The 25949-nt window shown below is 36.4% G+C and overlaps 1 protein-coding gene across 1 annotated transcript in view; it reads left to right on the forward strand.

Annotated features, from left to right (window-relative positions):
- DIAPH3 (diaphanous related formin 3) overlaps positions 1-25949 on the forward strand; it is a 551468-nt gene that overhangs the window by 347143 nt on the left and 178376 nt on the right. The window contains exons 23-24 of the mRNA XM_060191426.1: positions 917-1082; positions 12740-12875. Of these exons, the coding sequence (XP_060047409.1) occupies positions 917-1082; positions 12740-12875 (302 nt within the window). The remainder of the gene's footprint in view (positions 1-916; positions 1083-12739; positions 12876-25949) is intronic.

The following is a 25949-nucleotide window of genomic DNA, read 5'->3' on the forward strand; positions in this document are numbered from 1 at the left end:
CTTTGCCATAGGTCTGTCCCAGGTTTGACCCAGGCCCTCACTACACTGAAGGACACTATGATCTATCTCTATCTCTATCCTATCTCTATCTGCTTTTCTTAAAATGAAAAAAGAAAAAGTGCTTAACTGTGGGGATACTAAGGGTTGTCAATATCTTAATGTAGTACTGACATCTGCTTTATAAAGGATATTGCGTATTAACTCATATTCCATACAACATCTCCATGAGATAGGTAATATTATTATCCCATTTTGTAAAGTGAGGAAATTGTCGCACAGAGATGAGAGCACTTAACTCACAGCACGTCACTACCTAGTGCAGGAACTACAAATTGACCTTAGGTTGCCCACTATAACTTAATGTCTATGCTCAGTGTCTGATATATTCAGTACCTGTGTTGTTTTCTGTATCATTGCAACTTCTAAAATAGAATTTGAAATCATATCGTATTATCTATAGAGTATAAAGTCAAACGAAAAGAAAATTATCCTTAAATGTGATTAGAAAAATTAAAATATGTATATTGTACTAAAGTAAAAGACTCTGGGGTGGGGAAGAAGGCTCAGGTCCTGGAATATGATGCCAGAGGTGGACCTAGTGGGGTTTGAATTGTTATGCGGAAAACTGGGGAATGTTACGCATGTACAAACTATTGTATTTTACTGTCAACTATAAACCATTAATCCCCCAATAAAGAAATTTTAAAAAAGATTAAAATATTAAGTAACTAACTTTTCTAATAACTTTGTAGGAGTCAAGTATAAATAAGAATAATTTTTTTATTGTACATTACAGATTGAGCTGTAAGAGGAGTTGCTTGTATAATAGTGACTAATAATTAAGCCACTGGCTTGACAGTGTTATTTTCCTATATCATTGCTTTGTAAGGAATAGAAAAACCTTAACTGTATCGTACAGCTTTGTTATCCGTGCAAAGGAACAATATGAGAAACTTTTCAAGTTGCATGAAAACATGGAAAAGTTATACCAGAGTATAATGGGATACTATGCAATCGATGTGAAAAAGGTGTCTGTCGAAGATTTTTTTACAGACTTGAGTAACTTCAGGACTACATTTATGGTATGTTAGTAAAAAAAAAAAAGACTTTCCATTCTAAACAAAGTATTTTATTTATATTGTCATTTGCATTTTATTTAATTTCATTACTTCATTTCACTCTTGTCTGTAATAAATCCCATGTTTTCTGATGTTGAAAGTTAGCTTTAAAATGTTCAGATTTTAAATCTATTGAAAAATATGTGGTTTGTTCTCTTTTGGCCTTCCCTTCATTAGCTGTAATCAGAAATTTTGATTGAAAAAGTGACATATGCTGAAGTTTTTCATAAAGACTCCCCTCCTAGCTGATTACAGAGCACTTTTGTAATAAGTTTTTGGCTAAGAATTTGTTGCTTTATACTTTGGATCAATTTGTATTTTTGTGGTATAATTTTACCAAATTTCTTGCAGCTATTATGAAGCTTTTTTCCCCCCCTTTTTCTTTTCTTAATGCATTGTACAATAAGCTACCTGTGATTTGCCTTTGAATAGATTTTACATTCCTAGGGTTTCCTTTAGATACTTTAATAGGGAGGTCAGGTCTTTGATGTGGAATCCTTTCATTTAAGCATTAAAAATATCTTTTGAAAAGTATTAGCTGATTAGAAGTGGAGAAAAATACACACATATTAAAAGTGAGAAAGCATTGTTGCCTCCCTAGGGAAACTGGTGATAACATTTCTACAAGGAAAAATAATGTTATTCTTAATAAATGGGTAAGTCATTTCTATATTTCCTCCAATGTTTGTGGGGTTTAAAAAGTTTAGAAGTATAAAGAAAATGTTGAATTTTAGACGTTGTTTCTTTTTCATCTCAGTAAAAATTTAATGCTGAATTGACTGGATCTTGTTATAATCATTAGTTCTGATTTGATAACCTTTGAATAAAAACTCAATAGTGTAAAGGAAATACAATCTGTAGTATACTCACAGGTTTAATTTTTCTCCACACATTCCCAGCAATTATTATTTTTTTTGCTACTAGAAATGAATTTGTTTAATTCATTTATTATTTGCTTATATGTGTGGTTTGATGTAATGATCCCTGTTACTATAATTTTTATAATGTCTTAAGTAACTAGTGACCTAGTAGATTTAGAAATGACTTTTCTTTCTCAAAGAGGTAGATTTGGATTCCACACCAGTCATGTGGTTATGAGCATTAACCTTTTGAGCCTCACTTTATTTGTAAATTGTATGTTACTCCTTTTGTCTGAGTGTTGAAATATTAAATGAGAAAGTCCATACTAATTATTATAACTGCTAACAAACACATGGTAAGTTGCTTAATCATGTAGTAATGAACTAACTCAAGAGGGCATGAGGTATTTAAAAACATGCACATTCCAAGCACTCACACCTGGGGTGTTACTTCTAAACCTTCAGAAATACTGTCTGAAGGGTTTCTTTGCATGTCCAGGGCCTTTAACCAAGCAAGATGGTTTAAACTGGTTTATGATGAACAACTGTTTTGATTCGTAAATGGTGCTGCTTTGCACTGTATCGTTTTTGTCTTGCGGGGGGGGGGGGGATGTTGGCTCAATAACCAAGTCAATAGGAAAGACTTGACAGGGAGCACAAGGACCAGCAATAAGAATCCCAGTTCGAGCCCCTGGCTCCCCACCTGTGGGGGTAAGGGGGGTCACTTCACAGGCGGTGAAGCAGATCTGCAGGTGTCTATCTTTGTCTTCCCCTCCTCTCTCTATTTCTCTCTGATATCTCTCTGACCTATGTAACAATGATGACATCAATAACAATAATAATAACCACAATAATAATAAAAAAAGGGCAACAAAAGGGAATAAATAATTATTAAAAATTTTTTAAAAAGACGACAGCAAGCTTCCCTGTTTGTTGATACTGTATATTGTCTTTTTTTTGCTGGAATAATGAAATTCTACTAGGAGAAGATGACTATGATTTATTAATTTGCTTATTTTTGTCACTGGAACGTCACTGTTCTAAGCTGACTTTGTTTCAGTTAGAAAGAGGTAGAGGGAATGAGCACTGAAACTTCACCCAGTGTAGCAGAGGCCTCCTCTGAACCATTGTCTTGTGCGTGACAAAGCAGGCATCCTCTAGGGTAAGAGATTTCACTGGCACTTAACCTGTCTTTTTTTAGATTGCTGTCCTTTCACTGTAAGAAACTGTAACTGTAACCATAAATATAGCAGCTTGGGTGAGGTAGATAGCATATTGCTTATGGAAAAAGAGACTTTCATGCCTGAGGCCCCAAAGTCAATCCCCCTCACCACCATAAACCAGGCTGAGCAGTGCTCTGGTATTATAATAATAATAATAATAATAATAATTTAAAATATTCGTTAATTAGTAACTTATAAAACCTAGGAGTAGTATTTAAAATGCTTGCCACAAACAAATATATAAAATGTCTTTCTTAAATAATAGCCATCATTTGTTGAGAATTTACTATAGTATAAACATTCTTTCAAATGCCTTACATACATTATCTTTGTCAATCATACGAATAATTCTATATCTTTTTTACTGAAGAAACTGTGGCACAGAGATGGAAAATACTTTTCTCCCTGTTGTATAACCAAAAAAAATTGAGATAGAATTCGAATTCATTCTAGGTCTGTGCCGTGTTCTATAGCTTGTATCCCATTTTGCCAGTAAGTACACTAACATGTAGAAGGTTCTCTAACAATCACAGGATGTATGGGTGTGTTTTGTTTTGTTTTGTTTGCTGGGTTTTTGTTCTTTTTTTTTTTGTTTCAATCCAGGTCAATGCCAGATCTTCATGAGATCTGTTAGGCTTTGCAAGCTTTGGGTGTCTTGTGACTAACTTTGCATTTCTGTTACTAAACCATGTGCAAATGGAGAAAATACTTAATTTGAAATGAGGATAATAGAGTGACAGCTATATTTCAGTAGCCACGTGGTAAAGTTACAGAAGTAGCTACTGTCACGCAATACCCCTTCTGTATTGAAAGGAGACTGACATATCAAGGTGCTGAATGTCACCCATAGATTTCTTTTTTTTTTCTTCTTTCTCACTTAATTCTTCATTGCTTTCTTCCTTTTTCTTTCTCCTCTTTGTATATATTGTTATATCACATGAATTTTGGCAATGTATTTTTTAAAATGGTCATACTATCAGAATTAGCAAAAACCATTAAAAACATAATTCAAAATGATTTTACTAAATTACTATTTAATCCTCTACTATTCCACTTTGACAGGTTAGTGTTTTTTTTGTGTGTTTTTTTTTTTTTTTGCCTTTCTTTTTTTTTTTTCCTCCAGGGTTATTGCTGGGCTCGGTGTCTGCACCATGAATCCACCGCTCCTGGAGGCTATCCCCCCTCCCTTTTGTTGCCCTTGTAGTTGTAGCCTCGTTGTGGTTATTATTATTGCCATTGTTGATGTTGTTCGTTGTTGGATAGGACAGAGAGAAATGGAGAGAGGAGGGGAAGACAGAGAGGGGGAGAGAAAGATAGACACCTGCAGACCTGCTTCACCGCCTGTGAAGCGACTCCCCTGCAGGCGGGAGCCAGGGGCTCTGACCGGGACCCTGCGTTTTGTGTCCCTGCGCTAATAAACTCTGAGGGGAATGGCTTCTGTTTTGAAGTGTTAGTCAGTTTTTAGGAAGTAGGGAATATGTTTACATAGCTTTATTTTTTTTTTTCACCAACTTCAAGGGATCAAAATCACGGATCACTGCCATTAAAAGAGAGTACTTCGGGAGTCGGGCGATAGCACAGTGGGTAAAGCGCACATGGTGCGAAGAGCAAGGACCAGCATAAGGATCCCAGTTTGAGCCCTCAGCTCCCCACCTGCAGGGGAGTCACTTCATAGGCAGTGAAGCAGGTCTGCAGGTGTCTATCTTTCTCTCCCCCTCTCTATCTTCCCCTCCTCTCTCCGTTTCTCTCTGTCATATCCAACAACAAAGACATCAATAATAACTACAACAATAAAACAACAAGGGCAACAAAAGGGAATAAATAAATAAATATTTAAAAAGAGAGAGAGAGTACTTCTTGAAATAAAGGACTCTGGAGTGGAGTTGGGGGGAGGGTTCAGGTCCTGGAACATGATGGCAGAAAAGGACCTAGTGGGGGTTGAATTGTTATGTAGAAAACTGGGAAATGGTATACATGTAGAATCTATTGCATTTTACTGTCAACTGTAAACCATTGAGAGAGAGAGAGAGAGAAAGAATATACTTGCTTCTTCTAGACCTTGTGCTAATATCCCTGCATATATCTTCCTGATGAGTCATCACTTTCGGTTGGTGCTACAGGTTGGAAAACTCAGCTCCTTGCAGAAGCACTTACAAGATTACAGCACCTAGACTTTGTGGGCTGGTCTGCGGGATCCCTAACATTTTATTTTATTTTTATATATTTGTTAAATTTACAACTACTTTCTGTCACCAGGATTTTTCTCACCTGCATGATTTTACTACTCTTGGTGGTCTTTCTCTTCCTCTCTCTCTGATAGAAAGTGAGAGACAGAAAGGGAAAGAGAACCAGAGATAGCAGGAGAGATGCCACAGCAACACTTCACCCCTCTTGAAGTTTCCACTGTGTGGTGGGGGATTAGAGCTGGGTATAGGGTTGAACCCAAGTTCTTGTGTGTGATAGATAAGATGTGCTATACCAGGTGAGTTATCTCCCAGCCCCTTTAAACCTGTATTTAGTTTGTTTTCAACTTCACAACTACTCAAATTTTGAAGGAAAAGTTAAAGTGTATTTTTCAGGGTGTTATTGATCAATTAATAGAAGGGATAAGCACATGATTTTTTTTATCTGCTCAATAAAAATGATTTACATTCTTGTGCTCATGGTAGAATATCATTTGGCTCTTTTTCAAATACTAAATATTGTCTTTTAAAATTAGATAGCTACTAATGCAAATCCTTGTGATTGGGGTGAAGGTTAAGGTTAAGCTAGAGAGTCCTAACATCTCTGTAATAGGTTTCTATTTCCTATAGGTATAAATATTCAGCCTAGCACAATAAGCTGAGTTATTTAAGGAATGAAACTTCATACCTTCAAGCTTTTGTTCATGTAGTATTGGGTGACAGTAATCATCCTTGACTAGTTCTAGATTCATGGTGGACTATTTGATGACTCTTACTAGAACTTCACATCCTCCTGTTATCTTATTCAGTAGCTGCTGGACATTCTTTGTTCTTTGAGTTTTTAATTGCCAGGACTCATTGGGTCACAGAGGCCTTGAGACATATTTATCTTGGTTCATATTCTTATTAGAGATCTTTGCTCAAGCTGCTTTTACTTGCATAGGCCTTAAATGATTTCTTAATGCTCTCATTTCTTTTTCCGGTGGTGTGCTCCTTTTCTTTTATCATTAAAAGTTCTTTTATCCTTTCGTTAAATAGAATTATAAGCACAGAACTACAGTACTCTTAACTCCAGTACTTTATTTTGTTTAAGATGTCACCTTCAACAAATATTTCCGTATGTTTTCACCTCATAAGATCTGAGCTATTTGTCATATTAGAACTACTGTGTCTAAAAAGAATTTTCCTACCAAATTACGAAGAGTATCATTTTTCTGTTTTATATCATAAGTGGGAATCAACACATTGCTTCTCATATGCACAATACACTGAGCTACCTCCCAGCCTAAGTTCACTATTGATTTTTGAGAGCAAGAGAGACTGGGACTGAGGCATGGCAAGGTCTGTACTCTACCTGCTGGGCTGCCTCCTGGGCCTCATTTTTTTGTTGCTTTGCTGTTGTTTTAGTTAAACATATGTGACTTCTGTGTTGCCCTCTGAATTTTTTTTTCATATATTTCCATATAGAATTGATGTGATTACTCTGTTAAAAAAAAAGAATTAGACTTTTTGATGCATGTTGCGTTTTTTGGCTGAGCACAAGACCATTTTTCGTTTGGATTTTAAAGTACTAAACAACTCATGAATATCCTTCTTTATTAATTTATTCAAAGAGTCTGAATATTTGGGCACTGTTGTTTTCGACGGGCTGGCTTCACGGGCGGGTAACAGACGACCAAGGACTCATGGTTGAGCTGTAGGCAGTATCTCTTTATTCATGCAGGACGCAGCGCAATCTATACCAAGCTAAGCTAAACTCAAACTAAAACGAACAATGTTGTCTTTATATATACTTCCCAAGTAGGGTGTGAACAGGATGTGACATAGAGAGGATGGAGAGAAAAGTGACTGGTGAAAATCAGGGTATGACAAGGAGAGGGGGCGGAGCAGGCGAGAATTCTATCACTAAACCACCAATGCCCTGGAGTGAGTGTGGTGCTTTATGTAAATGTAAAAGTGATTTAAATAGATCGCTTTGAATGGGATCAAACCAATCCCTATACAGGCATCAAAAACATATCATGAACCAGTGGGGATTGAACCAATGCCCTGCAGTGGTTATGTAAATAGAATACAGTAGTTATGTAAATAGAATGCAGTGTTAAGCAGGGGATATTAAACTAATGAAACAGACGGGGTTTTTAGAAGCATACCAACAATTCCTCCTTTCTTTTTAACTAATGGCCATAGTATCAGGATTGTGGGGTGAACAGAAACCTATATCGTACAGGCGTTTTCAAAAGAACTGGCAGCAATAACCAGTGTGATGCCATGGGGAACGTTTCTTGCCTCAAAAGGCAAGGCATAGCAGGCGAAAGGGCATTTTTTGCCTCTGGGAGCACTTCATGCCTCTGGGGGCATCTCTTGCCTCAAAGGGCGTTTCCTGCCTCTGTGGACATCTCTTGCCTCTTGGGGCACTTCATGCCTCTGTGGGCATAACCTAATAAGGAGGGGGAGTTTTCTACCTCTGGGGACAGAGCCTGCTGGCGAGGGGACATGGTCTATAAAGTCTCAAGGCAATTGGCTGAAGTTAGTCTTTGAGAAACACAGCAGCGTGTACCAGTAAGTCCGATGGAGGTGTCAGTCCAAAGTAGCTGACCACAGAAGAAAATGCCAAGGGATGAAACGCTGCACGTCTGTCTCGATGGGGAATGTCGGCCACCAGAATTCTGCTTTTCTGTAGAAAGTGATCTTTGGAGTCTGTGAATCTGTTTCTTCAGGTCGTGCCAGGTCACATCATTGGTTTCCGGGGGTGTGTTGTAGTCATTCCATCTTGTGGGCAATGTCAAAAAACAGGATCCAAATGGATTTCCAGGAATTCCATTTGAGTAGATGCTTTTTCATGTGAAGACTTGACAGCTGAAATTCACTTACTTGTCAAGCAAAACTTGTAGTAGATTAGAAGTTTACTATAATTGATAACTCCATTATAATTGGAAGTCCTTTCTAGTATGATTTCAAAGTTGTTGATTTAAACCAAATGAAACAGAAGGGGTTTTTAGAAGCATACCAACAGGGCACACCATTTTAGAAAGATGTTTTGAGATCAACAAGAAACAACCCTGTCTTAAGAGGGGTTACTATAGAAAGTGAGGGAGCTTTCCGTTATTATTATCTTTTGAATACAGAGTGTCTCAATATATGCACTCAGCTATACTAAATTAGTTTCTTGTTCATAAAATTTAGTCTACTCCTCCCTAAACTTTGGCTCCCACACATAAACCTCCCATCTGAATTATGTGTGATGATAGGCAAAGGGAAAAGATTCACTCTGATTTCTTGAAATCTTAAGTGATTTATGAGCTCTGCTTATGATAAGCTTCACTGCCTTTGTGTTTAAGATGATGTTTGAGAAGACAGCAGCAGCCAGCAGTGCTGCCTCTAGCACTCTTGATATGCCATGAACATGATACTTAACCTCACTAAGCCTTGGTTTCTTATATAAGGGGTCTTATGGCATAATGTGTATATATATTCAAACCAAGTTAGTTAAACACATAGAATACAAAAAAAATTTTTAATTTATTTATTATTATTTTAATATTTATTTATTCCTTTTTGTTGCCCTTGTTGTTTTATTGTTGTAGTTATTATTGATGTCATTGTTGGATAAGACAGAGAGAAGTGGAGAGAGGGAAGACAAGGAGAGAAAGATAGACACCTGCAGACCTGCTTCACCGCTTGTGAAGTGACTCCTCTGCAGGTGGGGAGCTGGGGGCTCGAACCGGGATCCTTAAGCCTGTCCTTCAGCTTTGCGTGGCCACCTGTGCTTATCCCGCTGCACTACCGCCCGAGTCCCCGAATACAAGAAATTTTTCACCTTTTTCACCACATTATTAACAAGGTCATTATATTAAGGTTTACACATCTTTTATTTTATGCTTTCATACTGACTATTTTAAACTAAAATATTTTTATCAATAACTGTATTAGATTGATGCTACAATTTTGTTAAACTTGTGTTTCTTCCAGTTAAAGTTTCACCAGTTATACTTGCAGACTTTTAAGTTGATTTTTGGTTCATACAATTGAAATACACTGTAAAGTGAGCAAATATGGAATCAATAAGAACACATTTAATCTTGCTGCACGTGTTGATCAGATACAATTAATTCTTTTACTGAATACTCAAGACTGAAGTAGTGATTTTCCAGAAGCACCCAGCGAGAGGATATTTTTACTATAATAATGATTTGATCTGGGGAGTAGTCAGAATAAAGCTCATTTTGTCAATTCAGTTAATTTACACTTTAAAAAAATTTAATCAACTCTAAATTCCATATCTGACCACCTGACAACGTAGGTGACTAAATATTTTCAGCATAAACCTTAAATTTGATGGATGGACTCTCCACTCTTGGAGAAAATAGAGTATTTAAATGTCATGTGGTAGGATTTTGAGCTAGCCTGCACATTTATGATAGGAAATATCTTCTGTCCTTGTTTATTTGAGTTTACAACTTGAAAACTAAATTTATTGACACCATTCTCACTCTGAGATTATTCTGGGAGGTGGAAAGTTCCTAACCTAGAACCATATGCATATTTGGAGTATAACATCCTTTTTATTCCTTTCTACTCTTTGACATTTGCTCATTTAAGAAATTAGATTAATTCCAGGTGCTGAATATTTTGGGTTTGCAACCTCGGGAAAAAAAAAAAGATTAATTCTGATATGTTTTCAAATCTTTGTGTTTTAGGATTTTCACAGTCAAAATAAATGGGCTTATTTTTTCTTTTCACTACTAAGCTATATTTTTACTATGCATTGCTTAGTGGAATAATAAATGCAACTGGCTGACAAGTTCTGAATGATTAAATGTCTGGTAATTTGTATTTCTCATTTTAAGTACTTTCTTCACTGAAATAATAAAGTACAAATTAGAGGCTGCATTATTTTAATACAGTAATGAGAACAGTAATTGATTGGTAAGAGAGGGAACAAATCAACTAAATGGGAATGGTAACTTTTGTAGTTGTAAAACTAAAGTAGAATACCACAAACATAATAGGAGTAAAGCAGAACTTCTGATTGTCATATGTAATAATCTTCTATATTCTGTGAGAGAGATATTAATTTTACTGCTTTTCTATTAAAAAATTATCAGTGATTTAATAGTAATTTACAAAATTATAAGATTGTAGGGATATAATTCTACAACATTTCCACCACCAGGTAAACTGCAACAATTCTCCCAAGGTCAAAGATATGTTGTCTATGTCTATATCTGTTTTTTATTAGTGATTTAATATTGGTTTACAAAATTACAAGGTGACGGGTACAATTCCATACCATTCCCACCACCAGAGGTCTGTATCCCTATTCCTTTCATTGGAAACACGCAATGGTTCTCCCAAGGTCACAGTTATGAATTGACTATTATTTTTGTCACTATCTACTACCTAACTATATTTTTGCCCATTTTTTTCCTATGGTCCTACCTTCTCTTCTTTGTTGCCTTTGTTGTTATTGTTGTTATTGTTGTTGTTGTTGTTGTTGTTATTGCTGTCATTGTTGTTGGGTAGGACAGAGAGTAATCAAGAGAGGTAGGAAAGGTAGAGGGAGAGAGAAAGATAGACTCCTGCAGACCTGCTTCAAAGTGGCCCGCCCCCCTACAGGGAGGGTGCAGGGGGCCTCGAACCTGGATCTTTATTCTGGACTTTGCGCTTTGTGCCATGTGCGCTTAACCCGCTACGCTACCTCTGGCCCCCTTTCCCTGCTTTCGTTTTTACACCACCATATTGGCTAATATTCTGTCTCTCAGACTTACCAATACTATTTGTACTTCTTGTTTGTTTGCATCATTATCAAGCTAGCTTCTTGACATTAAAAGTTAAGCTTAAAGTAGTGAATGAAGTCTTAACTGACAACCTAATGTAACTCCCTGGCCATTTTATCTTACTTGCTTTTTTCAGTAGTAGCATATTTACCAAACATTTTCTCTCCCTGCCTCCTGCCTCAACCTGTCATACAAAATGTACACTTGCTTTGTACATATATACTCAACACACAAAGATATTAGAGTGTATAGTATTCAGTATCACAATAAGTATAGTATGAGTTAATTGATGGATAAAATGAGTCTCTATTTATTCTTCATATTTCTTATGTTCCTTTTTATTCCTGTACTTTAATTTATGTGGACAGTAACATTAAACTTTACTTAATCTCTAATAACCTTGTTCCATCTCTTGAGTTAAAAATAATTCCGAGGGGGACGGGCAGTAGCACAGCAAGTTAAGTGCAGTTGGTGGAAAGCACAAGGACCAGTGTAAGGATCCTAGTTCGTGCCCCCAGCTCCCCACCTGGAGGGGTGTCGCTTCACAAGCAGCACAAGCAGTGAAGCAGGTTTGCAGGTCTCTCTCTCTCCCCCTCTCTGTCTCCCCTCCTCTTTCGATTTCTCTCTTGTTATTCATTCTTGTTATTGTCCAAGAACAATAACAACAACAACAACAAGGGCAACAAAATGAGAACAACTGGCTTCTAGGAGTATTGCTTCGTAGTGCAGGCTCTGAGCCCCAGCAATAACCCTGGAGGCAAAAATAACAATAATAATACTGAAATAGAGAATAAATTAAAGCCACCACTGAATAAAGCATATACTTGTTATAGTTTAATTGTACACTTTATTTAGTGTTGTTTGTGATAACAAAGTAACTAGATAACCAGTTTGGACTCATTGGTACTGAGAATACAATTTCCATAGATTGTTACATGATGCTGTTTTGCTTGTTAGGAATCTGCTTACTTGCTAATTCTCAATACTGTCATGTAAGACAAGTTTGTATTGTTCTATAGAAAATAAGAGTTTATGACTATTTTATGGTGGTTATTATATTTTGATTATGAACAGTCAGGGATTGGCCTTGCCAAATATTTCTCTAGCTACCCCATGATGCTTCTCTTATGAGGAATATATGAGTAATATAACGTATATTTCATACTTTCTTTTTTATTCTCTCAAGTATTTTTCTTGTACTCAACAGTTTACTTAGCAGAGGAGGTAAGGGAGATGTTAATACATATGCTAGACACTCAGCATCTAAATATATATATATTTAGATGCTTAGAAACAATTTTGAGTTGTAAATGAAATGCCTTTTTATTTTTAGTTTCTGCCTCCCTTCTCTTAGTTGATTCCACCAAGATGCAGGTGCTTTAAACATAGCGGTTGTATTTATAGATACATAACTTATTTACAAGGGTTCATATGCTCATCTTTGCAAAAAAGACTTTGCTGTTAAGATAAGGAATAGTCCAAAGACAATCATGGTTCCAAAGTTGAACAGTTTTCTATTCTTAGTCAAATACCTATGGTTAACAGTGATCATTTTTTAAATTTTATTTATAACAGCAAGCAATAAAGGAGAATGTCAAAAAAAGAGAAGCAGAAGAAAAAGAGAAACGTGCCAGAATAGCGAAAGAATTGGCAGAGAAAGAAAGACTTGAACGCCAGCAAAAGAAAAAACGCCTATTAGAAATGAAGACGGGTGAGTACATCAGATTTACTAGTTATACCGTTGACAAGGTTTATGCTGGCTCTTTTACTATCAACTTTATGTAAATCTACAGAGAAAAATAATAGGACAATTTACTTGCATACTAGGACTACTACAGGACTGTTCAGTTTTGGGTGTTGCCCCAAAACTTGCCATTTTATTTACTATTAAGTCATGTTTTTATTCTGACTATGATCTTATAGGAATTTGTCCTCTGCTATTGTGCTGTAATTCTAGTATACTAAAATGTCTTTGACTCCTACCTTAGGAATAGTGTGTAATAAGTTATTAATTAATAAACTAACCTACAGGAAACAGGAAATTCTAATCTTTTTTTTTTCTCAGCACAATACTTTCAGGGAGGGGAAAACTTAATTGAAGAGAACCCTCTTGACGAAAAGAGACTAAACTATGTATCAGCTAATTGTAAAAAAAAAAAAATGACATGTTTATTCTAGTGCAACAGATAACTGAAGACAAAAGTATTCTCAAAAAAATTGAGTACTCTTTTTTTTCAGATATGACAGTGTTGTGAATATTTTAAAGTATCTTTTAGAGAATCATACTGGAGTTTTATAGAAGAAAAATATATGTCTGTAATTTCAGACAAAATAGTCTAGACTGAGAAAGAGGTGGGTGTATAGGAAAAACAAGACTGACTCAAATAATTGCTAAAGTTGGATGATGGGGATTCATAAGGCAAGGTGTGTTCAGTACACTAAATTTTCTACTTTTCTTTATTTTTGAATTCCCTTAATAAAAATTTCTTAGAATAAGTTACTAGAGAGAAAATTTTCATTTTTACAGGTACATACTCTATTTTACAAAACTAAAAAAATCCCACAACTTAGAAGCTAAAGGATTAATAAATTGTAGTTAATATTTTACCCTCTATACATTCTGGCTCTTCTACCTCCAAGACACCAAGGATTGCAGAAGGCTTTAATTAAAATCCATCAACTTCACTGCAAATTACCATCGTTTACAACTCAGAGTTGCAAATCCACCTAAGGTTTCCCTAGAGTTAGACCTTGAAACATTCTTTGCGGTTTTTTTTCTTTCTTTTGCAGTAACAGGCATATTTTATGTTTAATAAACCAAACTGACTGCCTTATTGCTGCTACTTGTAGACCAGAGTTCATCTCACACTGCTGCTTGTTTGTAAGAGTACACTTTAAGCTTAGCAAGTGTTAGAAATACCTTCAATGTATTAGCAAAAAATAGTGTTTTGAAAGACTTAACCATTGACTTTAAACATAATGCTTCTAGACATCACTTTTGAATAATTTATTGCCACCTAATTTACCAAATGTCCTGGTCTCTGACCACTAGCTCACTCCATTTTGGTTAAAGTGTCATCTATATCAATTACTTGACAGCAGATGGCCTGTGTCATCTGTGGGTTTTGCCTCAGGATTTGTCACACATTGCCTTTCAGGAATTTCCTCTGTTCTATCTGGAAAGTTTAAACCAAGACAGCAAACATGTCAGTGACTCTTGAAGTCCAATGCAATCTTAGTATTTTAATTTAAATATATACTTTTACCAATGTGAACATTCCATTTCTTTTCTTTGTTTTCTTTTTATTTTTCTCTTTTAATGATTTCTATTTTAATAGATAGAGAAACCTAGAGGGAAAGAGGAGCTAGAGATAGTACGACTTCACCTCTATCGCAGCTCTCTCCCTGCAGGTGGATACCAGGAATTTAAACACAGGTTTAAACACTTAAGTAGGTTTGCCACCACCTGACCCCTACACTTATTTTTCTGATTCAAAACGAACATTTGTGTATTGTAGAAAAACACAAAATTCAATAGATAAAGAAGATTCTTTATAATTCTATCGAAGAAAGAAAAGAAACCACTCAACATTTTGGCATTAATTTTCCTTCAGGTTTAAAAATAACTTTATTAAATAGCCATAATCCTAGTGCATATGTATTAATAGTTGGATGTCTCTTACCTTTCTGTATGTTTCTTAGTCCTAGCTTATAATTTTTAATTTGTAACTTTAATATATATATACACACCTATTTGATATGTCATATGTAATGTCCCTTGAAGTAGTCAGTTAATGAGATGACATGAGAGGGTTTTTTTTTTTTTTCTTTCTTTACAATACATAAATAATTGAAATTATCAGTATGTGCATTTGTATGCTCATTTGCAAAATTTCTCGGTTTTCTGCAAAACACTCTCACCCCTAGCCTAGGTCTTCCTCCACCATTATGCACCAGGACCTGAAAGTCTCCCCCCACCCCACCCCACCTCATCCCACACCACCCAGAGTCCTACTTTGGTGCAATACACCAAATCAGTTCATATTCTGCTTTGTGTTTTCCTTTCTGTTCTTATTTCTCAACTTTTGTCAGAGAGCTCCATCCAAGTTGGGGTGAAGACAGTGAAGTCACCATTTTTTATACCTGAAGCAGTATTCCATCTTGTGTATTTACAGTTTTCCTAATCATTCATCTGTTATTGGACACACAAGTTGCTTCCAGGATTTTGCTGTTACAAGCTGTGCTGCTATGAACATAGGTTCATACAAATCTTTTTGGATGGGTGTGTTTGGTTTCTTAGGATATACCCCCAGCAGAGGAATTACAGGGTCATAGAGCAGGTCTATCTCTAGCCTTCTGAGAGTTTTCCAGACTGCTCTCCACAGGGCTTGGGCTGATTTATATTCCCACCAACAAAGCAGGAGGTTGGGTTCCTAACACACAGACACACACACACACACACACACACGCACACTACCTTCTCCAGCATTTGTTGTTCACACAACTTAACTGTAAACCCACAGGAAGCATCCTTCCACATTTATAACTTTACTATTTTCACAACACAAATAAGAACTGTGTTTTCACAGATGTGCAAAGTTATATATACTACTACCTGGGGCAATAGAATAAATTAATTCCTTGCTCTTATCCATCATAAATCTTGACTTCCTCTGGGCAAGAGTCGAAAGGAAACAAGTATTTTCAAGTCTACTATTTATTATCACTAGCATTTCATAATGCTATTTTTGTTAATACAATGAAATATACAATAGTATGCTGTGTGTACTTAAGAAGAAAATTTAAGTGTCCAAAATTACTTTGAGCAGCAGAGCTCACAAACCTCAGCATCTCACCATGGCGCAGCATTAAATGGTCATTTTTCTCATGGTTGTTTCCTTTAATAATGATAAGCCTGGAGGTCTTTTAAATATTCGCATGCATAGTTTTGCTTACTTCTATTGCATGATTTGGCATTACATTCAACAAAAAAAGCTAATTAGCTACGTTTTCATATTTTTATATAATTTGTATGTGGATTTTGAAGATTGTTGTTTAAATTTGCATTATCTTAATTAAAAAGACATCAGAAGTGCTAAGCATCTGATAAAGAAAATAGTATGCATAGGGCCGAGGTAAATAACATAATAGTTAGGAAGAGTCTCTCATGCCTGAGGCTTCAAAGTCCCCAGCACCATGATAAGCCAGAGCTGAGCAGTACACTGATTAATAAATAAATGAAGAATACTAAGCATTCACACTAATATCTCATTACTTAAAATGTACAGCTGTGTTTATATATGGTTGTTCAAATAAGAAAAATAGTAGCTATTTTTATTTTTTCTTTATTGGGGGATTAATGGTTTATAATCGACAGTAAAATACAGTAGTTTATACATGTGTAACCTTTCTCAGTTTTTCTCATAATAATCTAACCCCCTATCTCAGCCCTCCTCCTCCCCCTTCATGTTCTAGGATCTGAACACTGCCCACTGCCCCAGAGTCCTTTACTTTGGTGGAATACACCAAACCCAGTCCAAGTTCTGCTTTGTGTTTTCCCTTCTGTTCTTTTTTTTTTTTTCAACTTCTGTCTATCAATGGGATCATCCTATATTCATCCTTCTCTTTCTGGCTTCCTCAGTTTATATAATTCCTTCAAGTTCCATCCAAGATGAGGTGAAGAAGACGAATTCAGCATTTTTAATAGCTGAGTAGCAGTCCATTGTGTATTTAGACCACAACTTGCTCAGCCACTCATCTATTGTTGGACACCTGGGTTGCTTCCAGGTTTTGGCTGTTTATCCTTTGTTATGCTGATGGAGATTTTGTTGTGTTTTAACTTTCCTGTGGGATACAGGAGTCTGAGCCAATCAGAGGACTTTTTATTTATAAGTAGTTTTTAAATTTTTTTTAATTTAATAACTCACGGTGATTAAGCAGAGATAAAACAGAGCTGAAGGAAGAGAGAAGATAAAAGCCATAATATAAGAGAGATATGAGAGGTAAGAGAAGAAAACAAAGTCTCAGGAAAATGTTTTGGTTACAAAAATTGGGGTTGGACCCCCAAATTCTCTTCCTTATTATGCAGTGACTAAATCTAGGTTCTACCAAACAGTGTTGGAGAGATGAGCTCCAGTGAAGGCCCAGAATGCTATCCTTGGTCTTCTCCTACCCCTGGGGCTTAGTGAGTTTCTGAAGTAATGCTGGTTGTAGTCTGTTGAGTTTTCAGGTGATTTTTTGTTTTTTTTCCTAGTTTATCAGGAGAGGGATGTGAAACAGCTCCTACTCCACAGCCACACCTCTGGAAGTTCTCCAGTAATAGTATTTTTATGTGACTAAGTGCAACTTTTCTGAGACTATATTTCTGTTGTAAACTTTTGGAAACTAATAGGGCATTTGATAATAGAATTCAAAATACCACACATTAAGATTTCCTGAGTATATGAGTTGATTCACATAACTTTGAAATGGCACACTAGAATGGCTTTGAAATGGACACAATGTTGTATAATTATGTTTTGTGGGGGAAGTAAATAAGAGCTCATTTAATGGAGCAATAAAAACTGTATGAGCAGCTCCTATATTTTAGTTTTTAGGTTGCAATTTTTTTATTATTTATTAGACTTAAATGTCTCATTTGGTACAACTTCAGTCTATTAAATAAAGAGATAATTAGCTTTTAGAAATCTGTTGTTTACCCACATGGCCAAAACTGCTCCTTTGTTTTCTGTTCTGCAATTTAGAATAAGCAAGCAATTAGGCCTCCATTTTAGAGGAAATGCATATTACATAAATACTACTTGGGCATGTCTCTGCCATTCTCAATAGATATGCAATTAATGTGTGTGCTTGCATATATAAAGGCATTGACAATTACCCTGTCCTCTACAGATAATCATAAAACTTACATTATTTTCCATAAGTGCATATATTCTAGTTTTGTGCAGTAGTTTTTTTTTCAGTTTTGTTGCTACTAATGCTTATAAATTGGCAAGTGCTTTGCTTTTTTTAAAAATATTTTATTTACTGGCTAGAGACAGACAAAAATCGAAAGGGATGAGGAAAATGGTGAGGAAGAGAGACAGAGATAGCACCTGCATCACTGCTTCACCACTTGCGAAGGTTTACCCTGCAGGTGGTGACTGGGGGCTTGAAAGGTGGTTTTTGCGCATTGTAATATGTGGGCTCAACCAGGTGCGCTGCCAGCCAGCTCCCTAATCATTTCTTTCTCTAGAAGAGTATAACAGATTCTGACTGCCTTGCTGCAGTCCTCTTTTCTTTCATCTTATGCCCATCTTTCATGTAACAGAAACAATAATATCAACACCTCTCACTAAAACTACCACTGCCACGAACACTTGTTGATTATACATTACTTGCTAGATAGATTATGTGCATTAAATGTTGTCTGTAATCCTTACAAAAGACTTAGGATATGATTTTTATCAAATAATTAGATTTATTTGACCATGATCACTGATTTAACATAAGCCAAGTCAGTAGTTCACTCTTCCAACCCCAGAGGTTGTATTTTTTAATTACTGTACTACTTAAGATTTAACTTTGTGCTTAGAAAAAAAAAAAAAAAAGCCCAAACTACTGCTAGCATTTGATAATCTGCGCTAGACTACCTCTGTATCTGAAAACTGAAAAATTATCATCCTGGAAACATTTTGTTAGAGAAACAACTATTATTTCAGTTACCACAATCACTAGTTTTACACTATAAATACTTTCATTTTGCTTGGAAATTTTGGAAGGTTTGTCAAATTAGGAATGCATCCTCTTCTAACTTAGACTCCCTTTTTATGTCTTCTGCTTGTCCAATGATTTATTTATACCACTGCTAGAAACTAGGAGAAATTCACTACCACCCCCGCCTTTTGAAAGTTGTCTCATTAGTGTTTGGCCCTCTCGAGTATCCAAGATTCAATAGTTCTAATGAAGGTGGAAAGGAATGTTGTTGTTTTTCCAAAGAAGTTTCTTGTTTGACCAGGCTAAAAGTTAAGGAAACAGGAATTTGTAGCATATACTTTAGTGTCCCAAAGCACTAGTAACCCCTGCTTTACCATGGAACAATATATTTTCTGATATTATTCAAAGAGTCTCCATAATAATATCAAAAAGTGTGGACATTTTTAAGAGTCTGTGTTACATTTACTCAGGTCTACATTTGTGTCCCCTCTCTCTGACTGGAATAATTTTTCATGACTTTTAATCATGAAAACTCAAGAGTTCCAACTAATAAATGCCTTCTCTGTTAGCTGTACAAGCAACCTCTGTTTCCACAGAAAAGGAACAATTAAAAGGCAGTCAGCCTTGTTGGAACAGGGGTTACTTACTCGTTTTACTTTGAATTATTGGTCACTGTTAAATATCTTGTAATAAAGACTGTCAGTGGACTCTCATCCAATATTTTTACCGTTTTCAAATAGACTTTCCATTGTCCTTCTTATGAGCATCATATAATCTTAACTGTTTGAGGACTAGAAAATAAACACCAGTTTTTGTTAACATTTGTCTAGGATGAGAGATTAAACCCCAAATATGAACTGTATTTAGAGCAAAATAACTTAAACCTCTCTGTTGAAGTATGGATTACTTCTAAGAATATTACCAAAGAAAACTTTAGATTACTGCCACTTATTCATCACTTTCCTTTTACTGTTCACTGATTCACCCTGCTTATATTCTGGGTCTGATCAATTAATTCTTACTACAATGAAGAGGTTTGTAACTTTGATAACATATGCCATTTAAATTGTATTATAACTGAGAACTCAATCACAGTGGATTTTTTTTTCCCCTCCTGGCACTAGAGTTATCACTGGAGTTAGTTACCTGCCTGCACGTTTCTACCACTTCCAGAGATTTTTTTTTTTAATCTTCCCTCTAGATAAATTATTAGAAATAGAGATTGGAGAGAGACACAGAGAAGGGGAGACTTGATCGAACCTGAAACACCCTTGATGAAGTTTTCCCCCTGCAGTGCCCCCATGTTGTGTTAACCGGACTGGTACCCAAGTCCTTTCACACGTGACTTGCACTCTGTTGGGTGATCTACTTGCATACTGACCTCCTCTTAGTGTGAAAATTTGAAAAGTTTTTGGGAACCGGTTTCCCCCATCAGTGTTCCTTTGTTGTCATTTTCCAAGCATTATTGTCCCAGTGCCCTTCCATTTCATAATACTGAGTCTTAGTGGAATTATTATTTATATTTGATGAAGTTACTTTCTTTGATTTCAGGGATAGGCAGTACGTCTTATTTTTCGTACATAGTCATTTATTTTTGACTTTTAAGAAACATACCCTGTTACTTTGTAAATATATTAAAGGATATAAATCTGCTTCTAATAATTATGCTCCCAAACAGGAAGTCCTGACGGTGCCATCTTTTTTAGTTCTGTGGAAACATACCCTTTTGTTTTTGTTGATGCCTTCATAAAGTCTACCCCAACCTTTTCAAAAATGAAAACATGTACAGTACAGTCAAAAACAGGTGATATTAACTATCATCCAAAAGGTGATGCTAGTAAAAAAAAAATACTAACAACTACACAGAATTGGAACGGTTATTAGCATAAACGGGTTATTAGCATAAAAGCTATCCCAGTGTCGAACTCTTTTGAGAATTCAATAAGAAATTAAGGGTAGGGAGGAGGCTCATTAGAGGACCACATACCTTGAGTGACGTCCTTGGTTTGATCCTCACTAGTATGTAACAGCAAAAAAAAAAAAAAGATAAAAAGCAGGAGTCAGCGGGCAGTAGCACATCGGGTTAAGTGCACGTGGCACAAAGCACTAGGACATGAGTAAGGATCCCTGTTGGAGCCCCTGGCTCCCCACCTGCAGATGAGTCACTTCACAGGCGGTGAAGCAGGTCTGCAGGTGTCTATTTTTCTCTCCCTCTCTCTGTCTTCCCCTCCTCTCTCCATTTCTCTCTGTCCTATCTAACAATGACATCAATAACAACAATGAAAAACAACAAGGGCAACAAAAGGAAAAATAAATATAAAAAATAAAAATAAAGGTAAAAAGCATATCATAGGGGGTGGGGCGGCAGCACAGCGGGCACAGTGAACATGGTGCGAAGCACAAAGACTGGCGTGAGTTTCCCAGTTCAAGCCCCTGGCTCCCCACCTGCAGGGGCGGTAGCTTCATAAGCAGTGAAGCAGGTCTGCAGGTATCTATCTTTCTCTCCCCCCTCTGTCTTGCCCTCCTCTCTCAATTTATCTCTGTCCTATTCAACAACAATGACATCAATAGCAACAATAATAATAACCACAACAAAGATAAAACATCAAGGGCAACAAAAGGGAAAAAAAATAGCCTCCAGGAGCAGTGGATTCATGGTGCAGGCACCAAGCCCCAGCAATAACCCTGGGGGTAAAAAACAAAATAAAAAATAACCCTGGAAGCAGAAAAGGAAAAAAAAAGCATATCATAATAAATGTCAGGAAAATGCCTCAATATCCTCCCTCTTCCTATACCCTCTCCCTCCAACCCCCTTATGCCCTCCCTTAAAAATGCAAAGTGCTGTGAAATCTAGAGATCTCTAAGAACTTTTTGTTCTCAAACTCATGAAATAACAGCTCTGACCTGAGTTGATAGGAGGCCCCAATAAATGTGTATATTTATGCTGTGAATGTTATAAGTTTAATTAGAAGATGCTGCCCTAGGTTACTGTGGATGTGCTGTGATCTTACAACATATATGCCATTTTGATATTCTTATTCTCTGGAAGTCTGATTCTGAAAGCTCTGAGTACAGAGGTTGTAAATCAGACTGTGATCTTGTACGTCTCCATCACTGCTCCCTGTCTCTGTGGACATGGGTACACCGTCTATTTTGTACCTCAAGTACACTCATTCCTTCTTGTCGACATTTATGACATTTCCTTGGCCTGATATGCCTTCTCTTTAATTAAGGACTGATTCAGTCTAACAAAATATGATTTAGTCTTTATATTCATTAAAATGCTGTCTTTGAGTTATTTTTACCTATGATAGTTTAGATAGCCTCTTCCTTGTAAACTTTTATAGTCATGTCATATAACTTCTTTGAGACTATTTGATTACATTCATTTCATTTTGTCTTATGCACCTAACTGCATTTTCAAGAACATGATCTTAGTGCATGATCTCTCAGACTTAGCACCCTATGTATATATGCACTAAATACCTCAAGAGACACTCACGATATGTGTTTAAAAAAATAAATAAGGGGGACTGGGCGGTAGGTAGCGCATGGAGTTAAGCTCACATAGTGCAAAACACAAGGATCCTGGTTTGAACCCCAGCTCCGGAGTGGGGGGTCACTTCTCAAACGGTGAAGCATGTCTGCAAGTATCTCTATTTCTCTCCCCTCTCTGTCTTCCCCTTCTCTCTTAATTTCACTCTGTCCTATCAAACAATAGCAGCAGCAACAACAACAATGGGAAAAAGATGGCCGCCAAGAGCAGTGGATTCATAGTTCAGGCACGGAGACACAGGGATAACCCTGGAGGCCAAAACAAAACAAACAAAAAAAAATCTTAACTTCAAAAACATCTCTTTGGTTTTGTAGTAATTTAGTAAATTGTTTATTGTTATGCATATGTAAAGTTCAAATTTAGATCAATCTACCACTCTTGAGCCAACTCAGCCTACACCTGGTTTTTGTAATGGTTTGTTGAATATTTGTCTTGTCCATCTCTCTGCATGTCTGTCATTGCCTTTGTGCTACAAGTGGAGCTGAATAGCTGAGGTTCATATCATATAGTCAATGGTATCCTTCAAAGCCAAAAATATTTGCTAGTTGGCCAGTTACAGAGAAAGTCTGCTAGCTCCTGATAAAGATCAATACTCTCTAATGACTACTTATTGATGTTTATAGCACAGATTGTTGGTAGGGACATCAGAAACCCTGTTCTGTAGCCAAAAACATACATTTGCAAACTGGTCAATCTGATTTGAAAAATTAGAATCTAGTATTTAAATGAATCAATATAATGACTAAAATAATACTGACTGGAGAAAAATTAATCTTTCAGCATACTTCTAACAGAAGAGAATTGTCTAATTTTTAGATTCTATTAATTTGAAATTGAAAGTTGTGCAGCTGAACTTTTGAAATGTTAGCAAAAACCTAGGCTGCCAATTTTTTTGGTAACCCATCTGGTACAACCATTGTACTCTAACCCTTTTATCCCAGTTTATGGTCCCCGTTATTTCTGTACTGTTGTTTGTATATCTTTTGAGATGAAAATATCAATGTGTCATGAGGTCATAGGGGAAGTCAGGTTCTTATCTCTTTTTTAATAAGCTGTCTCTCCTCTCTGCCTCTTTTGGTCATTTTGATATTAAATCCTTAAAGTTAAAGGAAATCCATTCAGTCGTGCTGAACTTGGTACTGAAGGTTGCTCAAAGTCTAAAGTGATTATCTTGCTGAATGAAAAAGGAAGTCAGTAGTATTTGACTTTAGATGTTGGATAAATATACCTTTGGGCAGATTTAAGCAAAGAAATTGGATATTTATGTGTTACTTGAAACTGGTATAAATAGTCGTTAGTGCTTAGAAAGAATTAGACCTTACTTTGCAATCGGATTTTAAGTATTGTTTCCTGGATAGCTTCCTTCCTCACATATACAGTGTTCTTCAAGTAAATTAGAAGCAGCATATTAATGGAATTAACATCAAGGGCAGTCTTAACACAGGCTAGGATGCCCTGAGGCAGGAAGAATTTGACATACTGGTGCAATAACAGAAAATAGAGGACTAACTGTTCTTGGAACAAGCAATTCTTGGGAGACCACTGTCTGGTGAGAATTAGCTGTCACCATAGACTTTCTACCAATAATTATCATTAATGGGTAAAGGGGGCAGTAATCTTTTTTTCAATCCAATCCTTTCAATGATTGGTTTTATACTATTAGTGCTATATATGTAGGAGCCCTTGCAAAGTAGAAACATTTTAGTCGAATTAGTGTTGAATCAGAGGCTTCATTATGAATTTTGAGTATTATGTGAAGGATCATTGCATTAGGAAGCTGATAGTTTCCTTCAAAGTCGTTCTAACTCTGATTGTCTAAGATTCAAAATGTGTCACTGTTTATCTTTTTAATTTAACTGCAAAGCAGCCTTCAAAAGTTAGGAAGATTGCTTGCTAAACAAAAGGGACTGTCTATTTCAAAAGCAGAGAAGTTTTTAAAAGGCAGTATCTTTATTGTAATTGCATCCCAGATATATTTTAGAATTCTGATTATGTTAGTGCTGAGTTTTATTTTTGATTTCTTGTTTCTTTTGGATAGTAATCTCAATACTAATAGATTATATTGTATTTTAGACTTGAATGTGATTAAAAGTACTTCTTTTTTCAATTTATTTTCCAATGTATTCTTTCTTTCAATGTATGTTATAGAACATTGATGTTCTCTCTAAGCATAATGCCTTTTGATAGCACTCATTATTACTTAAATGCATTGAGTACATTTATTTGATAAATGTTAACTTGGTCAGTAAAACTATTAAATTATGATTTCACACAGTTCCCTCCACCAGAGTTCTGTGTCTCCACCCCTCTATTGCAGAAACTGCAATAGTTCTCTCAAGGTTACAGATAGCTGTCTCTCTATATATATTTTTTGCCCCCCCCCTTTTTTTTACACTCCTGCCTTTACCTGTAAGGCACCTGTACTTATAAGTTGCACCTGTACTTATTTCTATTTTCAAGTGTCTTTCGTTTTTCATCTTCTCCCTCAAATAAGCAAAACATTACCTGGCTTCCTCTAGTGTTTTCCAGGTTAGTTTCCTTTTCAGTGACGGTATAGAAACAAAGATTCGTGCTCACAAACAGTGGAATTGGGGTCCAGAGACCCCTGGTCACCTTCCCCTATCTTTGCCCCCTCTAGGGGTATAAACCAATGTCGGCATTGGAAGGCAAACCTGACCAGCTCTCTCTTGCTCGTTTAAGGGACGACAGGAAGACAGAGGAGATACCAGGGAGAATGGAGGAACTCTCAAATCTCCTTTATTGGCAGGTGGACATGAGTTTAAATAGAAAACCAAACAAAGGCCATTATTCAACTATGTCAGAAATTACAGGTTTCTTAAAGGTCAGCTTGCCCCTATGGTAGGGGGCTGGTTATGACAGGAATTTGATGAGATACATAAAGGTCAAGATAATTAGTCTCCCGATGCAGGCATTTAATTACCCAAAGGCGTTTGAGGGGAGAATAGGGGTTGAACCAGTTAAGGCAACATAGAGAGAAGATAAGCAAGTTTTGATGCAAATTAAGGACATCAAAGGGCACTGCTAGGAGTGTGTGATAAGGTGTGTTCTCCTCTGTGATCAGAAGGTGAGGTGAACTTTGAGTAAATGAATCTTAAAGTAGGCGGCCATGTGGCTGCAGTTAGTGGAGAGAGGCAGTGAGGTTTCTGTGGGCTTGAGAGACTAACAAGGCAAGCTTAGTCTGGGATAATTTTTCCCTCTTGGCTCACCTCTATGACAAGAGAGACTAACAAGCGGGGTGTCTATCCAGACCTCCATCCAAGGATGGGAGAGCTCCCCTATGCTCTACCAAGCTATCACATAGTCCCACAAACCAAAATTCTTTTTGGGGTACAGAAAGAAGGATTTCTGTAATTGCTTCTCCACTGGATATGGATATTGGCAGATTGATACCCCCAACCTTTTTCTGTCTTTCCCTATTGGGATAGGGCTCTAAAGAGATGAGTTTCCAGGACTTGTTGGAGAGGTCATCTAGCCCAGAAGGACAGGATAGAATCATAATAGCATTTGCAACTT

Source organism: Erinaceus europaeus, chromosome 5 (assembly GCF_950295315.1).
Source record: "Erinaceus europaeus chromosome 5, mEriEur2.1, whole genome shotgun sequence".
NCBI classification, from domain to species: Eukaryota; Metazoa; Chordata; class Mammalia; order Eulipotyphla; family Erinaceidae; genus Erinaceus; species Erinaceus europaeus.